The 19,124-nt window shown below is 55.7% G+C and overlaps 1 protein-coding gene across 2 annotated transcripts in view; it reads left to right on the plus strand.

Moving 5' to 3' along the window:
* Positions 1–12,797: 12,797 nt before the first annotated feature.
* Positions 12,798–19,124, plus strand: part of UNC5A (unc-5 netrin receptor A) — a 67,486-nt gene continuing 61,159 nt past the window's right edge. For both annotated transcript variants that reach the window (XM_055285099.2, XM_055285101.2), the window contains exon 1: positions 12,798–13,075. In XM_055285099.2, coding sequence (XP_055141074.1) covers positions 13,006–13,075 — 70 coding nt within the window. In that variant the 5' untranslated portion in view covers positions 12,798–13,005. The remainder of the gene's footprint in view (positions 13,076–19,124) is intronic.

The raw sequence follows: 19,124 nt of genomic DNA on the forward strand, positions 1-19,124 counted from the left end.
CCTCTCTCTCACTTTACCCACTTTATATTCTGCAGCCTCTGGAATTATCTTGTTGTTCTGTTTGTTTGCTTACTTATTGTCAGTCTTTCTCCCACCTGCTACCCCCACTGGAGTACTTGGCTCCAAAAACACAGGGTCTTCCACATAGCTCAAGGCCTGACATAGAGCAGGGGGGGTCAATAAATACCTGTTGAATGAATGGATATCTGATGGACAGATGGGTGGGTGAGGGTGAGCAGGCCGTGCTCAGATGCTGATGTGACCTGCCCAAGGCCACACAGCTGGCACCAGCAACCAGGTGGGCTGAGCCCATGCCCTGTCTGGTCCTGCCTTCACTCTCTAATCTATTTCATGCCCCTTTAAAAAATAATAATAGACATGTGTCCTGTTATTCCCTTTAGGTTGGGAACTGGCGTGGAGCTCTGGTGGCTAAAGACCCTCCAAACTCCCATGTCCCACCAGCTCACACCCTGTGGCCTCGGGGCCACCTGCTCTAGCTGCTGGATGCACCTGACTTCAAAGCCCATTAAGCGGATCATTACAAGGTTAATAAAACCCATTCCCCTACACCCGCACACGTCCGCCCTCGCCTGTGGCTGCTGCCCATCAGCTGCGTCTGCTCTCACTGTTGCCAGGAGCTGAGAGACAGCAGGGCAGCCGTGCAGGTGAGCAGCCCCCAGGGAGCGGTTGTCACTCAGGCCCTGTCCCTCCAGGCTGTCCTTTGAGGTGGAAAGTGGGAGGTGGCCTGTCTCTTTGAAGACCCTGTACCTGAGCCAGACCCTGATGGGGGACCTGTGAGGCTGGCAGGAGGCGGCCACTACAGCGGGGCTGAGGCAGCCTCGCACACAGAGACCTGCCCTCTGTGAGCTGCGTTAGTCTCTGTGATGGAGGAGGGAAGGGGCCTGCTGTCACCCTGACTCACTCTAGGCACGGGGGAATAGGGGCTGGGGGAGTGTTTGGGCAGTGGCGACAAGCCTGGAGTGGGGCAGGGTGGACCCCTGGGGCTGAGGGTCCACATTCAGGAGGTGCCCTGATACAAGTTCCAGGACGTTCCCAGTGTGGGGTCCTGAGGGCGGGGGAGGCTCCTCTCCTCATCCAGAAAAATTCCATCTCGATGCAACGTAACTAAAGAAAACATCAGCTCATCATGCGGTTAGTGAGGGGGAAAAACGCACCGCTGAAGGAAGCATACAGCAAGAGACCAGCTAGTAAAAAATCTAGTGACTGATGCCAACATACAGACCTGCACCCGTGGAGAGAAAGGCCCAGGAGGCCGCGCAGCAGACTCCACCAGCGGCTTTCTCCCTGGAAAAACCAAGGATGTGAGGTGGGGTGATGTGCAGTCTTTTTTAAAAGCACAAAATAATGTATTCATATTTTATATGTAAGATTAAAAATTAATTTTTAAAGATATTCACCAAGGATATGATTTATAGCGCGAGGGTCAGAGCTCGCCCTTGAAGGAAGGGAAAGGAGAGTGAGGAAAGGACAGGAGAGGGTCCCGGCCGCAGGGGAGACCCCCAGGGTGCTGAGCCACTGCCCTGGGCCTGGTGCCCGGTGGACAAACCTGTGGTGCCGTCTGTCACCGCGGCGCCTTCTCTGGGACTGGACACCCCCAGCTATCTCCCCAGGCTTGACCTCCCTTGAAGCTTCCTCCAAGATCCCACAGGCCCAGGAATTGGTTCCAGGAGTCGGGGAGCGGCGCGGGGCAGGAGCCAGGCCCGCAGAGAGCAGGGAGCTTTCTGCTTGGCCGATCCACGATGCCGGGGCTGCGGCATCTCCGCTTCTGTCCAGAGAGTGACGGCGTCCGCAAGCTCATGAGAGGGGGGTTATTTCATTAACCAGATAGATTAAGCATCTCTCCTTCTAATTACCGGCTTAATTAACCTTGGCACACAGTATGTACGGGCCCCGAGGGACTGAGTCAGAATGGCTGCTCTGGGTGAACGTCGCCCATCTGCTCTGCGCTAGCTCCGGCGGACTCTCAAGGGGCCAGGGCAGCGGACATTGAGGGCCAGGAGTCTGGTGGCACCAGGAAGGAGCAGAGGAAAATGCAGGCAGGGATTGTCGGAAACCTCACAAGAGAGTCTTGCCATGAACGCCGGATTCCAACAAGGCTGCCTCTTCAGCGGCCCTCCTGCAACCACCTGAGCAGGGCTGACCCGACTTCAGAGAAGGCAGAGCCCGGGCCACCCTGCTTGGATCTCCCAAGCATCCGCAGGGTAGCCAGTGTGCCCTGTGCAAGCCTGGGAGGTAGGAGACATGGACGGCGATGGTGGAGGTGCTGCTTCAAATTCTCCAAGCCTCAGTCACCTCATCTGTAAAATGAGCAGGATGGTAACTAAGTCACAGGGCAATTTATGAGGTTTAATGAAGAGAAGAGAAACTGAGATGCTTAAATTACATTCATTTGTTCATTCACTCATTCAGCACATATTCCTGGAGTGTGCACTGTGTTGGCAAAAGTAAGGAATACGATGGTGAACAGGGAGAATTGAGAGACTGAGTGCTCTGGGAATTGACAATGTCTGCCTAAGGACCCCAGAGTCATAGCACATGTGTGCACACGCACACGAGCACACACACACAAGCACACATACACACGAGCACACACAGATACACATGCATGCACACACATGAGTGCACACACACAAGCACACATACACACGAGCACACACACACATACACATGAGAACACACATATGAGCACACACACAATGAGCATACACACACACACACTGCTTCCTGAGCTGTTGCCCATGACACCCACACTCAGCACACACTTAGAAGATGCCTGCACACACACACACACACCTGCATGGAGACGTGTATCTCCTTCACAGCCATGAACAGCACACACACTCATCTCAAAAAACAACTCTACACCCACACACATGCACGGGTGGCCATGTGTGAAGATGGCTGTGTGGCTCCTCTATTCTCAAGAAACATAAGGCCAAGATGTCGCATTAATAAAAAACATGGTGTCCTGGTAAAGGTATATTTATTTATTTAAAAGCTTATTAAAATCTTAACCTAGTCTCCTCTTCACTAATGCAGTCTTACTGGAGGCTCTTGATGATTGTGTGGGAGGGTGAAGAAGAGAGTGTGTGTGTTTGCATATGTGTGAGAGAGACTTTCTATTCGTTTGTGTGTGGGGTGTGCTAGTGCGTGGGCTGTGTCCAGGTGTGGCCTGTGTGTGTGCCTGGGAGCATGTGTATCCCTGGGTGTGTGTGTACATGTCCAGGTGTGTGTGTGTGTGTGTGTGTATGTATGACCCTGGGTGTGTTTGCATGTGTGAATGTGTGTGTGTGTTCATGTTGGGTATGGGGGGTGTGTGTGTGTGCCCAGATGTGACTTGTGTGTGCGTGTATGTATTCAGTCTGGGTGTGGGATGTGTATATCTGTGTGTGCATGTCTGAGTGTAGGGTGTGTGTATGTGCGTTTGGTCCAGGTGTGGGGTGCATGTATGTGTGTGTGTGCATGTCTGGGTGTGGGGTGTGTGTGTGACTGTGTGAATGCCTTGGTGTGGAGTATGTGCATTTGTGTGTGCATGCATGTCTGGGTGTAGGGTGTGTGTGTGTTCAGTACAGATGTGGGGTGCATTTATATGTGTGTGTGCGTGTCTGGGTGTGGGGTGTGTGTGTGTGTATGCCTTGGTGTGGAGTATGTGTGTGTGTCTGCGTGTCTGGGTGTGCGATGTGTGTGTGTGACTGTGTGAATGCCTTGGTGTGGAGTGTATTTGTGTGTGCATGTCTGGGTGTGGGCTGCATGTATATGTGTGTGAGTGTTGGCTGTGTTTCTGTGTGTGTGCACATCCGGGTGTGGGCTGTGTGTATGTGTGTGTGTGTGTTGCCTGTGTTTCTGTATGTGTGCACATCCGGGTGTGGGCTGTGTATATGTGTGTGTTGCCTGTGTTTCTGTGTGTGTGCACACCCAGGTGTGGAGCACTCGTTGTGCTCTTGTACTTCTTAGGCCCTTTGAGTAGTAAGAGGCCTTCTTAACCTGTTTTATACCATTGCCCCCATAAAGAGCCTTTGTGGACTTTTCATCCCTAGTAGCCCACCTGAAATGTTAAGACCACAGAAACACTGTATATCTGGTTATGCACTGTATGTGTGTATGGTATATGTGTGTGTATATCTGTGCTTTAGAGACACAGTATTTTTTTTACCTGCCCTGGAATAACCAGCTTCTACCCTGCTCCTGGAGAAAGGAGATCCATCCACAGACTGTTGAGAGTCCCTGCTGGGGAGCAAGGGTTTCTTTGCCTGGCTTCAGGGGTGTGACCCCTCTCTTCCCACTCCTGGCCCATGTTGTGTGCAGTGGTTCCCAGTCTTTAGGGCCCAGCTGGAAATCTCTTAAAACACAGCTGTCGGCCGGGCGTGCTGGCTCACACTTGTAATCCCAGCACTTTGGGAGGCCGAGGCGGGCGGATCCCGAGGTCAGGAGATCGAGACCACGGTGAAACCCCGTCTCTACTAAAAATACAAAAAAATTAGCCGGGCGTGGTGGCGGGCGCCTGTAGTCCCAGCTACTCGGAGAGGCTGAGGCAGGAGAATGGCGTGAACCCGGGAGGCGGAGCTTGCAGTGAGCCGAGATCGCGCCACTGCACTCCAGCCTGGGCGACAGAGCAAGACTCCATCTCAAAAAAAAAAAAAAAAAAAAAAAACACAGCTGTCTGGGCCCCACCTAAAGATCCTGTCAGTAGACCTAAAGAGGGGTCTGACATCGGGGTTTCAGCAAGCTCCGAGGGGGTTCTGATACCCTGCCTGAAGTGGGGGTCTGGGGCTGAAGGGGGTTTTGAATCACAGAGGAGCCATCTAGTCTGAGGGAAGAGGGTCTGTCTAGAGACCTGACCTGGTCCTAGAGAACTCAAGACCCAGCTAGCCAGTCCTCCCTATGCCAGCACTACCCCAGGGCTGCCTAAGGAGGCTTGCGGGAGGCTGGTGGCTGGACCAGAACCCTTCCCACTGACTTAGGGCATGGAGGAGGCAGTATGAGGTGTGTTCCCAGGACCACGGTCATGCAGCGGGTGTCTGGGACAAACACTGCCCCAGAATGTCTGGAGTCCCATTTTCCACCTGTTCGATAAAGCCACCGATGCCCCACACACAAACCTGGGCCTCCCTTCTGTGGGTCCCAACCTTCCCTAATAGAATGGAGCTCCCATGTCAATCCCAGGGTGGGTCTGGTAAGCAAGGCAGAGGTAAGCTTCTGCCTCCTCTCCCAGCCCGCGGTTCACTGAGTCAAAGCTTACCTCTGTCCTGCCTACCAGACCCACCATGAGATTGACATGGGAGCTCCAATCCCCACTGGAACCCCATCTGGAAGTTGCCAGAGACCTGCTAGCAAAATCAATCAAAACCAGAGAACCCCTACCTGGCCCAGCTTTCTTTGGATGCCAAAGAAAGCTGTGTCTCTTTGGAGGGCTGGGCCAGTGCCAGGCCCCAGTGCTGGGTGTCTGAGCGATCAGAACACAGGGGACCAATTGATGCGGTATGGGCAGAGCGCCAGCATGAGGCTGCAGGGGAGATGGGAGCCTGGAAGAGGGAGGGAGGGGCTGTGTGGTAGCCAAGGAGCAGGGTGGGGTGGGGGTGGAAGCAGCTCTGAGGGCATGAGGGCACGAGAGAAGACCAGGCAAGGGTGGATGAATTATAGAGATGGGCATAGAGATGGAGAAGAGTGGGGGTGGGGGATGCTGCGGTCTAGTGGGGAAGCAAGAAAGGCAGGCTTCTCCTTCTCTTAAGCTTTTAAAGGCATCAGAGCATCTTGCTAATTGTTCATCTCCCAGAGACGCTAATGAAATTAACTCTGCAAAATACTCATCAGGTCATCTGCAAAGGGCACGGTGCCAGGCTTCCACTTGGTCCAATCCCATCCTCCTCCTCCTCCTCCGCTCCTCCTGCCCCTTCCTGACAATCCTCCACCCCCTCCTTTTCACATAGGCCCCTCAGCAGGGAACTGCTCACCTCCCAACCTGCCTGAGAGTGCCCAGCAGGAAAACTTGAAAGGGGGACTGTGTAGCCAGGGAGACCTCAGAGACAGATGTCACGGAGCTCACGGAGCTGGGAAATGTCTCTGGGTGTGTGCGTGTGTGTGTGTGTGTGTGTTAACACATGCATCATAGGAGAATGTGTCTCTAATAAAACCATTTAGACTGAACATTCTTTCAATCACTCAGCAAACATTTCTGGAGCAGCTTCCAGGTTTAAATCCTTGTTCCATCTCTTACCAGCTGAGTGGCTTTTAGCAAGTTACAACCCCTCTCTGTGCCACAGTTTTTGTATCTACATAATGGGTACAATAATCACATCTGCTTCATAAGGGGCTGTGAGAATCGAAGGAGATAAACCAGGTACAGAGTTTAGTCCTGTCCTGGGCACCTGGAGAGGTCTCAAGAAATGCTGGGTGCTGTCCTTGGTCCTGGAGGCTCCAAGGCAGTGACATCCCAATTCTTGCACTGAGGCACGGCCAGGCCAGCCTTAAGGCCCAGGCACGAAGTGCTCAGCAGAACGGGGCAGCATGGAGGGTGAGCATGTGAACAGTGTGTGCAGAAATGGAGTGGGGAGATATGGAAGTGTCTGTACATGTATGTAACTGTGTGAGGAACATGAGTGCCTGCACTGCTTGTCATCAGTTACCAGGTATGCACGTGTGTGAACTGGGTGTGGGAAGCGCATTTGTGTTGTGTTCGTTGTGGAGACTGAGCAGGTGCTGGCTTGCTATGTGTGTGTGTGTTGGATTCAGAGCACGGGTGAGTGTTGGGGTTTGTGTGCAGAGGGGACAGGTCCAGATGTTGCCAGGGGTCCTTTGAAGGGGCTTATTTCTAGTTCTATCTCCTGTCTTATCCCTCACAAAGTACTCATTTCTTTTATGATCTGGCTCTCATTCCACCCCAACTTACAACTGGGAGGACATTTGTATCTTCCCCAACATGCTGCAGGTTCCCCTGGTGGGTAGCATTGAGGCTTACAAATAGTAGACAGTCATAAATGCTCACCCTGTAGATTTTTAATAAAGGATAATTCTATATTATTTTTCTTTTTTCTTTCCCTTTGTTAGGGATAGGGTCTTGTTCTGTCGCCCAGGATAGTGTGCAGTGGCCTTATCATAGCTCATTACAGCCTCAAACTCCTAGGCTTGACCAGTCCTCCCCCCTCAGACTTCCAAGTAGCTAGAAAACAGGCATATGCCACCATGCCTAGCTCATTTAAAAAAATGTTTTAATACACAGGGTCTCTCTATGTTGCCCAAGCTGGCCTTGAACTCAGGGCCTCCAGCAATCCTCCCCCTTCAGCCTCCCAAAATGTTGTGATTACAGATGTGAGCCACAGCACCCAGTCTTGTATTTTGTTTTCAAATATAAATGACAAAAACCGCAAATGGGCTAAAACAGCTCAAAAGGGAATGCGTTGGCTGATCTAACTGAAGAATTCAGGGGTATCAGCAGCCTCAGAAGCAGCTGAATCTGAGGGCTTGAACAATGAACTAGGATCCTGCAACCCTCTCTTCTCCAGGCTCTGCTCCTCTCCACCCCAGCTTCAATCTCAGGCATGCCCTTTTATTGTGGCAGTGCTGCCAAGATCAGGTCATTTCTTTCCAGCTTCGAGTACAGCAACAAAAGACATTCTTTCTCTCCTTAGTTCCAACAAAAGTCCCAGAAATGAGCCTCAGTGGCCTGGCTTGGGTCACGTGCCCATCTCTGAACCAATCACTGTGTTTCAGGGAATAGTGGATACTGGTTGGCCAGGCCTGGGCATTTGCTGTCTTTTGGAACTGGAGGGGGATAGTCCGACCTGAATCTTGTGTGCTGATGGTGGGGAGGGGTGATCCTTCCAAGGAAAGACAGGAAGCTGCTTCCAGAAGACAGAAGCTGGATGCTGAGCAGTGGGCAGATGTGAACACTTGGATGACAGCACGGCCCATAAAGAGCCAATGTCTTGGCCGGGCGTGGTGGCTCACACCTGTGATCCCAACACTTTGGGAGGCCGAGGCAGGCAGATGGCTTGAGCTTAGGAGTTTAAGACCAGCCTGGGCAACATGGTGAAACCCCTACTCTACCAAAAAAAAAAAAAAAAAAAAGCTGGGCGTGGTGACATGTGCCTGTAGTTCCAGCTACTTGGGAGACTGAAGTGGGATCACTTGAGCCTGGGAGGCGGAGATTGCAGTAAGCCAAGATAGTAGCACTGCACTCCAGCCTGGGTGACAGAGCCAGACCCTATCTCAAAAAGGAGGAAAGAAAGGAAGAAAGGAAGGAAGGAAGGAAGGAAGGAAGGAAGGAAGGAAGGAAGGAAGGAAGGAGGGAAGGAAAGAAGGAAGGAAGAAAGTCAGTCCAATGTCTTGCTTAAGGGTCTCCAAGAGCATGTCCTGCTTGCTGAAGTAATTTCCTGATCAATTGGGTTATTTGTCTGGTAGATTGGAGCAAAGCTGGAAGCTCATGATTCTGGGGCTCTGCTAAGTCTTCCATTTATTTTTGTGGGTGCAGCAGTGAGGTGTGAGCTGAATGATGGTGTGGTCAGAGGCTTCCTGAGAGGACAAAAGAGCAGCTGGTTTATTGCCCTAGTGCAACATGCAAGTTGATCTCGAGTGGGGAGCCTCTGGGCCCTGTCCTTGGTCCTGCCTGCAGAAACCTGTTTAGTAAGGACTTTGTCAAAAGTATATGTGACTTCCTAATGTCATCTGGGAATGACAGAAGCAGAATAAAATAACAAATACCCTCCCTGACAGCACCCACATCCTGAGAGGGCTCCATATGGGAAAGAGGGATTAGATGTAATATGATGGAATATAATTGGGATGAATTTAAGTGTCTGCATTTAATTGCAGAAAACCAGCGACCTAAAGGGTAGGTGAGGAACACCCAGTTGTTGATAGTACCTACAGCAAAGACCTAGGACAATGTTCCTCAAAGTGTGATCAGTCTTCAGACCACTGGCAGCAGCAGAAACATCTTGTAGGTATTACAAGGCACGGTAAAAGCAGATTCCTAGACCCCTCCCCAGACATCCTGGATCAAAATCAGGATAGGCAGGACATGGAAATTTATACTCCAAGCAACTCATAGGAACTTCGGTGCATTTCCAAGCCAATGATGGCCTCAGCACAGGGTCTGAGCTCCCCAGGTCCAGGGGATATTAGCAGTGCGATGTCACTGACCAACAGCTGATTAGGACTCCTCTTGTGCATCAGGCCATGATGGCAGGACACCTGCCAACCCCTTCAGGACATGCTTTCAGGGAGCAGCCTCACCCCAGAACATATACAGGGTGTCTGGGTGGTGAGACAGGGGCCCAGAGCCCTGCTGCCATGCCAGCATCTAAAGCAGAACTGTTTGTCCTGAAAATTCAGGATAGACCAAGACTTTATCTTCTGAAGAAAAATTTGCCTGAGTAACAGAAGCAAAGGAGGCTGGAGCTCTCAGGAGTCCTCTTCCCATCTGGCCATCCTACCTTAGGGTCTGAGACAAACCCTTTCCTGGCAGCCCTTCACCCTAGATTCTTAAGAAGAGTTCCAGTGAGACACCTACTCCCCCTCTCTGCAGGGGCGCCCCTCCTCCTTCTCCTGACATGACTCTGAGCATCACTTGGAAGGGAACAGTTCATCTGAGGCCTGGGTGACTAAAAGGAACCAGCCATGTGAAGATCTGGGGACAGAGTATTCTAGGAAGAAAGGCAAATGGGAAGGCCTGGAGGTGAGAAGAGCTTGGATGCTGGAGAAACAAAGTGAGGGGTTGGGGGGCCTTATGGCCAGGGCCTAGGTAGAGTTGAAGAGGAAGGCAGGGGCCAGATCCTGCTGGGACCACAGGCTGTGCAGGCACTCATGCTACTCTCCATCTATTTCAGCTCTGCCTTCCAGGCACAAGGTGGGATTATACTTCCTAGCCCTCTTGGGTGGGACTGTGGGGCCAGTTCTGGCCAGTGGATTGTGACCAGACATGATCCATTGTGTCTGGGCTGAGCCATTGATGGCTGGTGGGTGTACCTCTGGAGTGGCTGCTGTCAGGCTGGGTCCTCAAGTGAGGGTGACCTGGAGTCATAGACCCATGATGGACAAATGAGAAACAAACCTTTGTTGATTTAAGTCACTGAGATTTGGGGACTATTTGTTACGACATCCCCTAATCTATCCTGACTCTTACACAGACCATTCCACTCCGGCTGAAGAGAGAGGGGCAAGAAGAGAAGTGAACAAAACAGCCAGCTGAGCAGAAAAGACCCTTCCTTTCCTGTATGTCAAACCTCATTTCCCAAATTCAAATCCCAGAGTAGAAACTGTAGCAGGAGGAAAGATGAGGACATGGACGTTGAAATCAAACCTCCCAAGGATGCATCTTAGCTACCCCTGCAGTCTATTGAATAAGGTTGGCCCTGAGCAATCAGGCACTTCCTCTCCCTATGCCTCAGCTACTGCATCTGCATAAAGGGGATAATAATGTTTCTTTAACAGGACTGCACGTGAGGATCAAGCCGAATTATAAATGTATGCAAGGACATAGTGGCGTCCAGCATACTTTTTTTTTTTTTTTTTTTTTTGAGATGGAGTCTTGATTTGTCGCCCAGGCTGGAGTCCAGTGGCATGATCTTGGCTCACTGCAACCTCCGCCTCCCAGGTTAAAGCAATTCTCTCTGGCTCAGCCTCCTGAGTATCTGGGATCACAGGCGCCCACCACCACATCTGGCTGTGTGTGTGTGTGTGTGTGTGTGTGTGTGTGTGTGTGTGTGTGTGTATTTTTAGTAGAGATGGAGTTTCGCCATGTTGGCCAGGCTGGTCTCAAACCCCTGACCTCAAGTGATCCACCCGCCTCAGCCTCCCAAAGTGCTGGGATTACGGTGTGACCCACCACGCCTGGCCATCCCTTTAGACAGAGCATACACTATTGTAATGTCATCTTATACCCCAGCCCTCAGTCCTCCTCCTTCATCCTCAACTACCAGCCTCCAGTGCCCAATCCCCAGTTCCTAATCATCTCCCCTACACCATAGGCCCCAAGGGCAGATCCTGCCGCTGACTCACCTCTCCCACCCACCTCTTTCCTGCAGAGGCTGAAGAGGGGTGTTATGGTGCCAACAGGAGAAGCCTGGGCACACACTGCTCCTACACACACACACACACACACACACACACACACACACGAGACATGTGAGTAGATCAGGCCCTGACACCATGTACATTCAAACAGCCCCAAAAGCAGAGTTCCCAAACCAGAAGGTGATGGACATTTTCCCCTGGGCTCACATGAAGTCTAAAAAATTATTTTTTACTAGTTAAAAATTTTAAATCAGAATATTTCACATACGACGGCTTCTGTTGAAAATTTGGAAGATGCGGCTATACTGTGCCCCGGTCACCTCCCCCGACAACCAGCACCTAGAGCAGAAGAGGCAGCTGTCCCTTGAGATGGGATCCTTGTGCCCCGTCCCCAGCACTGCCCTTTGCCTCCCTGGCGATGGAGCCCAGTGTCTGTATGGTTGCCTCTGGAGCTTTAGCTGGTGTTTTTTATAGTAGACTTAAGAGGAAAGCAAAACATTTTTCATAACCCTTCTCTATCAAAAGTGGGAGACAAAAGACAGACCGAGAGAGGGCCTCGTGTCTCAAGAAATATAGGAGAGCTCATATCTCTTTGTGGAAGCAAGACCATTCCTTATATCGCCTAGCCTGCAGCGCCAATTTATATTATCGACCGGCCCCGTAGGCGTTTGAGTTTGCGACCCTGCCCTCACCCTGCTCATTCCCCTCCCGACCCAGACTAGGACCCTCTCTTTTTCCGATCACTCCCCCCAGGCACACTGCGCGCGGCTGTCATTTCCTTTCTCCTTCAAGGCAGCCCTCTGTTTATTTTAACCCGATTAGGGAATGGGGGTGGGGCGCAGGAGACTCCAGCAGCGGTCACTGCTGGAGGCTCCAGGAGACGACGTGACTTGACCAAGGTCACAGAGCTAGAAGGTGAAGTCGCCTAGACCCTACCCCCGGTCTCCCTAGCTGCCAAAGCCCAGCTCGTTTCTTTACGCCCACGTCGCGGGCGCCGTGCGCTCTCGGGGCTCAAACACCGCGCGCCCAGTCGGGTGCGCTGCGCCTGAAGGTTGTTTTCCTTTGGCAAACGGCGCCGAGGGGTTAGGGAAACCTTGGGTCATGGTGTGAGTTGCGCCCCTGGAATCCACCAGGCTGCGAGGCTGGGACTGCGGGTGTCCCCGAGTCTGGCCTGCCAGCTCTGGTGGCCAGGGCACCTCTGCGCGCGGGCCAGGGCCCCGGCGCTCTCCCGCAGTCCCCTAACCAAGCCGCGGGCTGGCAGGGTACCGCGGCGCCCGGACGGCCCCGGAGCGCGGCCGCGAGGAAGGGGCGGGGGAGAGGACTGCAGCGGAACCTGCCCGGGACACCCCTGCCCTGGGCGGCTTTCTGCAGGCTGGCGCCGCGCCGGGGTCGCCGCAGCCCCGGGCCCCTCCCGGGCCACCTGTGCGCAGACTGGCGGGCCCGCGAGAGCCCGGATCCGGAGCACCGATCCACTCCGGGTTTCAGACTCCTGCCCCTGTCCCTGGAGAACGCGCGGGGCGGTGGGAGGCCTCCACGCCCACCACCCCAAGCCCCTCCCTGGGGGAGCCTCAGGCATCGCCCAGAGGGATTCCCGGTGCTGGGGGTGGCCCGCGCGCGCTGCGCGGGGCGGCCCGGCCCCTCCTTCCTTCGCCCGCCCCTCCCAGCCGCCGCCCCGCTCCGTCGCTCCAGTCCGGGTTTTGCGGCGCCCACCGGCCCGCTCTCCGGCTGCGGGCTCCGCGGCGCGGCTGGCTCGGTGCGCGGCGCGGCTGGCGCTGCGCTCCGCCCCGGCTGCATTGCTGCGCTCCCGTGCCCAAGGGAGCCACGCGCCGCGTGCGCCCGGCAGCCGGCCGCCCGGAGGCAGCGCAGTCCGCTGGCATGGGCCCCGGGGGCGCCCCGAGCTGGGGCTCCGGGCTGAGGCGCTAAAGCCGCCCTCCCGCCCGCGGGGCCCCGCGCCCGGCCCGCCCGCCCGCGGCCATGGCCGTCCGGCCCGGCCTGTGGCCAGCACTCCTGGGCATAGTCCTCGCCGCCTGGCTCCGCGGCTCGGGTGAGTCACGCCGCGCGCGCTCTGGGGAGGCATGCGGGGGACCGTGCGCGCGAACGCTCGCTGCTCTGGGGGTCCCTGACCAGCGCTTCCACACCCGGCTGGGAGCCCCCCGAGGCCAAACTTTGCGAGGCGGGACGCGGGGGCCTCTTCTTGCTGCTGCGCAGCTTCCCCGCGCGCTCTCCCGGAAGCCTGGGTTCTGCCAAGTCCAGAAGCAGCTGTCAGCGCGCGGGGCTGGCGAGTGTAGACACCCCACGCCTCCGGGTGGGGGAAGTTTGCTGGTTGCCTGGGCCCGGATCAGGGCTGGGGGTTTGGATCAACCCCAGGGAGCCTGACTTTGAGGATTCGAAGATTAAAGGGTTTTGAGCGTATCCCAGTGCCCAGGAAATGGGGGGTGCGGGGAGCGGTTAAGATACCTCTTCCCGGTAGCATCTGCCCTAAACAGCCACTCACAATCTCCCAGCTTGGCACCTGGCCTCTGCCCACGTCCAGAACACAGTGTCCTCCTCTGTCCCCACCACACACGCTCGCACACGCACACACTCAGGCGTGGAGGCGCATACACCAGCCCCCAGTCCTTGCAGCCAGCACAGTCAAAGCGCCGCAGTCAGGAGCCACGGCCCCGGCCTCCCTGGTGCGGGGGGCCAGAGTTGTGTGTGGTTGGTCCGCCAGCTTCCCCTTCTTCCTTAAACTCCATAGCCTTTCTTAGTCCCTGCATGCCCCCATTGGTCACCCTAACCCGCTGCTAACTCAGCCCTCAGCCCACCTCATTCCCTTGGGAGGGGGCTTGGAGGAGGAAGTTCCCCTGCATCCTTTGTCTGCTCTCCCTGAGCCTTCACCTAGGCTGAGCTGTGGGGGCCTCCTGATCTCTGCCCCCCATGCACTTAGCTGAGCTGAGCGTATGTGTCTGTGGTGGTGGGGGGTGGGTGCCGTTTGTGTGGTCAAGGGGGCTTGAGGCTTACCCTGGCAATTCTCGATTCTTGCTGCCCCTAGAACCTGGGCGGTTACTCCCCAGCCTGGCCAGGCCGCTGCTTATAACAGGAGTGTTGGAAGGGAGCATTGGGGTTTCTGAGCTGCCAAACCAGATTGATCAGAGATCAATGAGTGAGAGCTCAGGGGCCAGCCTGTTGATTGAGGCTGATGGCTGTGTCCTTAAAGGGTGTCTCTGCACAGCACATCCTGCACCCGCCACTGCCTGACCCCGCGCCCCATCCTGCCTCCTCAGTACCCCTCTCTACTCCATCCCACCCCCTCTATCTCCCTTCTCCATCAGCACCCCTCTTCTTCCCCAGGGCCTCTCCTTCTAATCCTGACCAAGCTGAGAGGCTGAACTGCTGTTGGGTGTGTGTCCGTGTCCCCCACATGTGTGTGTTAGGGGCGTGTGTGCAGCTCCGCAGATGAGCACTCGGGTGCAGGTTGCACTGTTGTCCATGATGAGGTGGGGGTATTAGTGCCCCACACACAGGTGGGGTGTTGCCCGACACCCATTAGGTACCCTGGAAATGTTTTCTGGGTTGATGCTTGTGAGGGCTGTGTGGTCATAGCTGCATGTCGCCCACATGAGCACGTGTGAAGGCTGTGGGTTGACATGTGTGCCCGGGTAACGAGGGGGGTTGGCATGGTGTGTGCAGCATTGGTATGTGTGTGCCCTGATGAACGTGTGTGATGACCAGCATGCCGCACGTGTGTGACGGCTGTGTGCAGTTGCACAGGTGAGTGTGTACAGATAAGGGGGCACAGGTACCGGTGAATCAGGGTGCTGCAGCCTGGAGCGGGGGGTTGCCACATGGACTCCTCAGGAGGCTGTGGGGTGGGGAAACTGCATCCCTGGTTGGCAGGGCATCTGTTGAGGCCTGGCCCAAGGTTGCCCAGGGAGTTGGCAGGTGGGCACAGGTGCTGCAGGGGCTGAAGCAGAGCCTGCTCCAAGGCATCAACTCTGCCCCTGGGCCTGCGGGAGGAGCTGCTGAAGGCCATGGGGTGGGGAGGGGCTGGCCCTACTTCTTTGGGACTCCCTTCCCCCTGTGCCCCACAGGCACTGGGCACATGTGGACGCCCAGGCAGGCTGGCCCTGCGGTGACCCCCGGCTCCTCCCGCGCTGCCTTTTTCCTCTGTGGCAACAGCCTCTGGTGAAAAATGTGTCTGTGAGCCGCTGAGGGAGGGATGGCCAGCGGGCAGCAGGGGGCGCCAGGGGCCAGCACGACCGACCGCAGCCGCCTGCTCCCCAGGCCACGCGCCCACCCTCTGTTGCTGGACATCACACAAAAGCCTGTCCCTTCAGCACGCTTGCACCTGCAGGCCCTCTCTGTGCCCGCGCACGCAAGCACCCATCTGTCTCACAGGATTTTCCCTCTCCAACCCCGTCACACGCAGCTGGCATGCACACCCCCACGCTGCCCCTGTGGTCTCCCTGTCACCCAGACCTCTGCAGTCTTGAGCAGGAGGGACTTGGGAGCTAGCTCCCTTGAAGATGGGGCTGAGGGGTGCCATGCTCTGGCATTGCCGCATTGCCCAACCTGACCCCAACCATCTAGCCTTGCTCCTCCTTCTCAGACCCCCTCCCCATACTTAGGGCGGACCTAGGACTCGTCTGTCCACCCCACACTTGGGAGAATGCAGCTGGCTGAGGGGGTCTTAATCCTCCAGGGCTAGGAGATACCCTGTTCCTGCTCACCCTGCCTTGCAGGTGGGGTGGCCTGGGCTTTGGGGCCCCTAGGTCCCCCCAGGGGAGAGCTGGTCCTCTTGCTGCCTGCCTGCTCCTCACTTGCCTGTGTTGGGTGCGGCTTCTCTCGGGAACCAGGGATAGGCATTGATCCAGGTACCAAGCCCACAACCAGAAGTCTCGGCCCTGGTTCCCAGGAGCAGCCAACTTTGGCCTCAGCCAAGGACCAGAGAGCCCCTGTCCTCACAACCCTTCTTCCTGCCTAGTGCTGCTCTGGGCCCAGACCCGCAGGCTGGAGCTCTGAGGCTTCAGAAGGCAGGAGCCTGCCCTGAGCTTGGGGTGGGGCTCCCCTGCTCTAGTGCTGGGCCTAGCTGCCACTTGGGAACCTGTGTGTCCACGCACATGCATGCGGAGCCTCCTGTTCTAGGCCACACCTCTCCCGATGCCCCCTCCTCCCAAGGGCCCTGTCATCCCCCTCCTATTCTCCCAGCCTGGGGCTGGAAGCCTTAGCATCTCCCTTGGTTCTCCCTTCTCTCTCACGCTTCACATCTAATATGTCACCAAGTCCTCCAGCTCAGGCCTACTTGTGACATTGCTCATGTCTCTCGACTTCTTTGTCTTCCTCCACTCCTTTCTCCCTCACCTGGACCACTGCAGCAACCACCACCACCCATCCCCCTCGGGCCTCCTCCACTCAGACTAAGGCATCCCCTGGCATCCAGGCTGGAAATCTGCTAGAAAGCTTTCGGTGACTCCCAGTGCCTGCGGGTCAATCCAAAGCTTGAGCCCCTTGGGCCCTCAGGAAAATACCTTCCTCCCTCGTCATCACCCCACATCAGCTCTGGGCTGGTCTATCTGGAGGTCGGGTGCCTTCCCTGGCTCTGACTGCTGCTGGGGTGGGCACCCCCAGGCAAGCTCCGGCTTCCAGACTGTAGCTCCCTTGCCTTGCAAAGCCTCGTGCCGCCAGCATGCTCCCCACCCAACACCCCAATGTTGGCTCTGTCCAGACCTGGGACACACCCTTTTGCTGCTGCCAATCCCTGCACTGTGAAGCCCGAAGCTTCAGTCTAGCCCCTCCCAAAGGCCTCCCACCTCCTCCCCTGCAAAGGAGCCCTGGCATACTGATGTGCTTTGGGTGGGCTAAAGAAAGACTGAGGTACTGAGTCCTCAACCTTGGGGAAACTGCCAGAAGCCTCTGACCTGAGCCTCCTCCTTCTCCTCCAGTGCCTCCCTCAGGTATTGCCATTGTTTATGGTGCAGTGACCCCGTTCTCCGCCCCAACTTGCTCCAAGTCACTGCCAGCCAGGTGCTATTTCTCTTCATTTCCCCGTTTTGAGTTTGGGTTCTCTGTCCAGGCAGGGAGGGCTGCTATTGCTGGGGACAGGGAGAGATGTTTGCTCTGCCCCTCTCAGCAACCACCCCATCCCTGTCCCTGAATATGGACTGCCATGCTCCAGGGAGGCTGGAAACGGCCTCCTGTCCAGGGTGGGGACCAGGAAAACTAGGCCCCATCCTGGGGTGGGGGATGCTGTGCCCCAGCCACATGTATGGACAGCAAACCAGCTCACATTGGTGCATGCTTGTGGGCCACTCACGCAAGTTGTATGCCCATGTCTGTTGAGTAGGAACCCCCATCCCCACCCTGGCATGGATTTTCCCAGAGTGAATGTTTTCTTGAGCAAATGGTGTCATTCACAGAGTCACGTCAAGACGTGGGCTGCTCTGCACAGCTCCTACGTGGGGTGGGACTCCTGGTTCCTGAGGCTGAGCCCCGGGGCCCAACCACGCTCAGACAGGAGCTCAGCTTCCTGCAATCAGTTCCACCAGCCCACCCCTTCGTTCCTTGTCTGCTCCTGTGGGAGTGGCATTGAAGGGTCCTCCTGCCTTCTGGGGAGTCTCACCCCGTATTCTGGCCAGGTGGAGCAGAAAGGACAGGGGCTTAGGAGTCAGTCAGGGCCAACTTCCAACCCAAGCCTCGGGTCCTTGGACAAGCAACTTGCAGTCCCCAGCCTGTTTCCACATTGATAGAATGGGTCATGCTTGCTTTCTGGGGTTATAGTAACAGACTGATGGGCAATGTGGAGAGGGCACTCAGGGTGAACCCCGACACCCAGTAGGTGCCATCGTTTGTCTGTCTCCTTCCTCTGTGTTCCTTCGCATTTGTGGGGGGATGGCATGAGTTAGGACAGAGGTGGGGACTTAAGCCCGAGCCCAGACACAGGAGAAAAATGCGTCTCAATGTGAGCTGCTTCATTTCCCACTGCCCCAGGCCCAGGCAGTGGCCCCTTCTGGTTGGAAGAAGCGTCCCCCCTCCCCCGCCATTGGCACATACACCACCCACTGCAGGGACTGGGGCCTGATTCAGACATCAGTGCTTTCAGTGCACAAGGGGCAGTTGTTTGGAGGTTCTGAAGATGAAGATTTGGGCTCAGCTTGTCATGCAACTGTGTGTTGATGATCATCTCTGACTCTCAGGACATGGCACAGAGTGGGGCAGGAGCCCTGAACAGACAAAATTCTAGTCCTCTCTCTGCTATTTGATTGCTGTGTGATCTTTTAGACAAATCATTTAACCTCTCTGGGCTGTTTGCCTCTCTGTTTACTAAAGGGTGTAGGATACCCAATGATGCCTGCATTGGAGCCTGGGGTGGACTCCGCACTCAGCAGCAGGCTCCCCCAGGAACTGCTCACACCTGCCCAGCACCTGCCACAGACATCAGCCGCCCTGGCAGGGGCTGCCTGCATTGCTGGAGAGCCAGGTGGCTGCTGGGGCAGAGCCAAAAGTGGTTGTGAGGCAGAGCTGGGGACTGTGAGTCCCAACCCCTAGGCCAGGAATTGAGGGCCCACTTCTGCTGGCAAATACCTCCTATGTCAGAAACAGGCCTTCTCAGGGCGCCCAGAAGGTCAGGGTCCCAGTGCCCAAGTCCCACGTGCCCAAGGCCCACCCCCTTCCTGGGCACTGATGTCAGGTGTGACAGGCAGCTTCAGACCCCAGGGGCCCAGAACCCCAGGCACATGGAGGAGGTAGTGAAACAGGTGAGTTGGCAAGCTCTGTGGCTAGGTTTGGACCAGTACTAGGGTGAGGCCAGGCAGGTGCCTAGGCACAAAGGTAGGGCCAGCCCCCAAGAGTGCATGCCTCCTGGCCATGCACCCAGCTCCTCCCTGCACAGCTTCAGTTTCCTTGTCTGTACAACGGACTCAAAAAGAACCCACCTCCTAGGTTTTTGTGCAGATTAGGCAGGCTGAAGCGTGTCAGTGCTGGCACATAGTGGGCACTCAATACATGTTAGCAATTGATGATGACATGGCAGAGGGCACTGTTCAGTCCTCTCCTTCAGGAAGCGGGGGAGTCCTTGGCTGTCTGTGGAAGACGGTGTGGCTGGGGAACCAGGC

Source organism: Symphalangus syndactylus, chromosome 7, assembly GCF_028878055.3.
Source record: "Symphalangus syndactylus isolate Jambi chromosome 7, NHGRI_mSymSyn1-v2.1_pri, whole genome shotgun sequence".
In the NCBI taxonomy this organism is placed as follows: Eukaryota; Metazoa; Chordata; class Mammalia; order Primates; family Hylobatidae; genus Symphalangus; species Symphalangus syndactylus.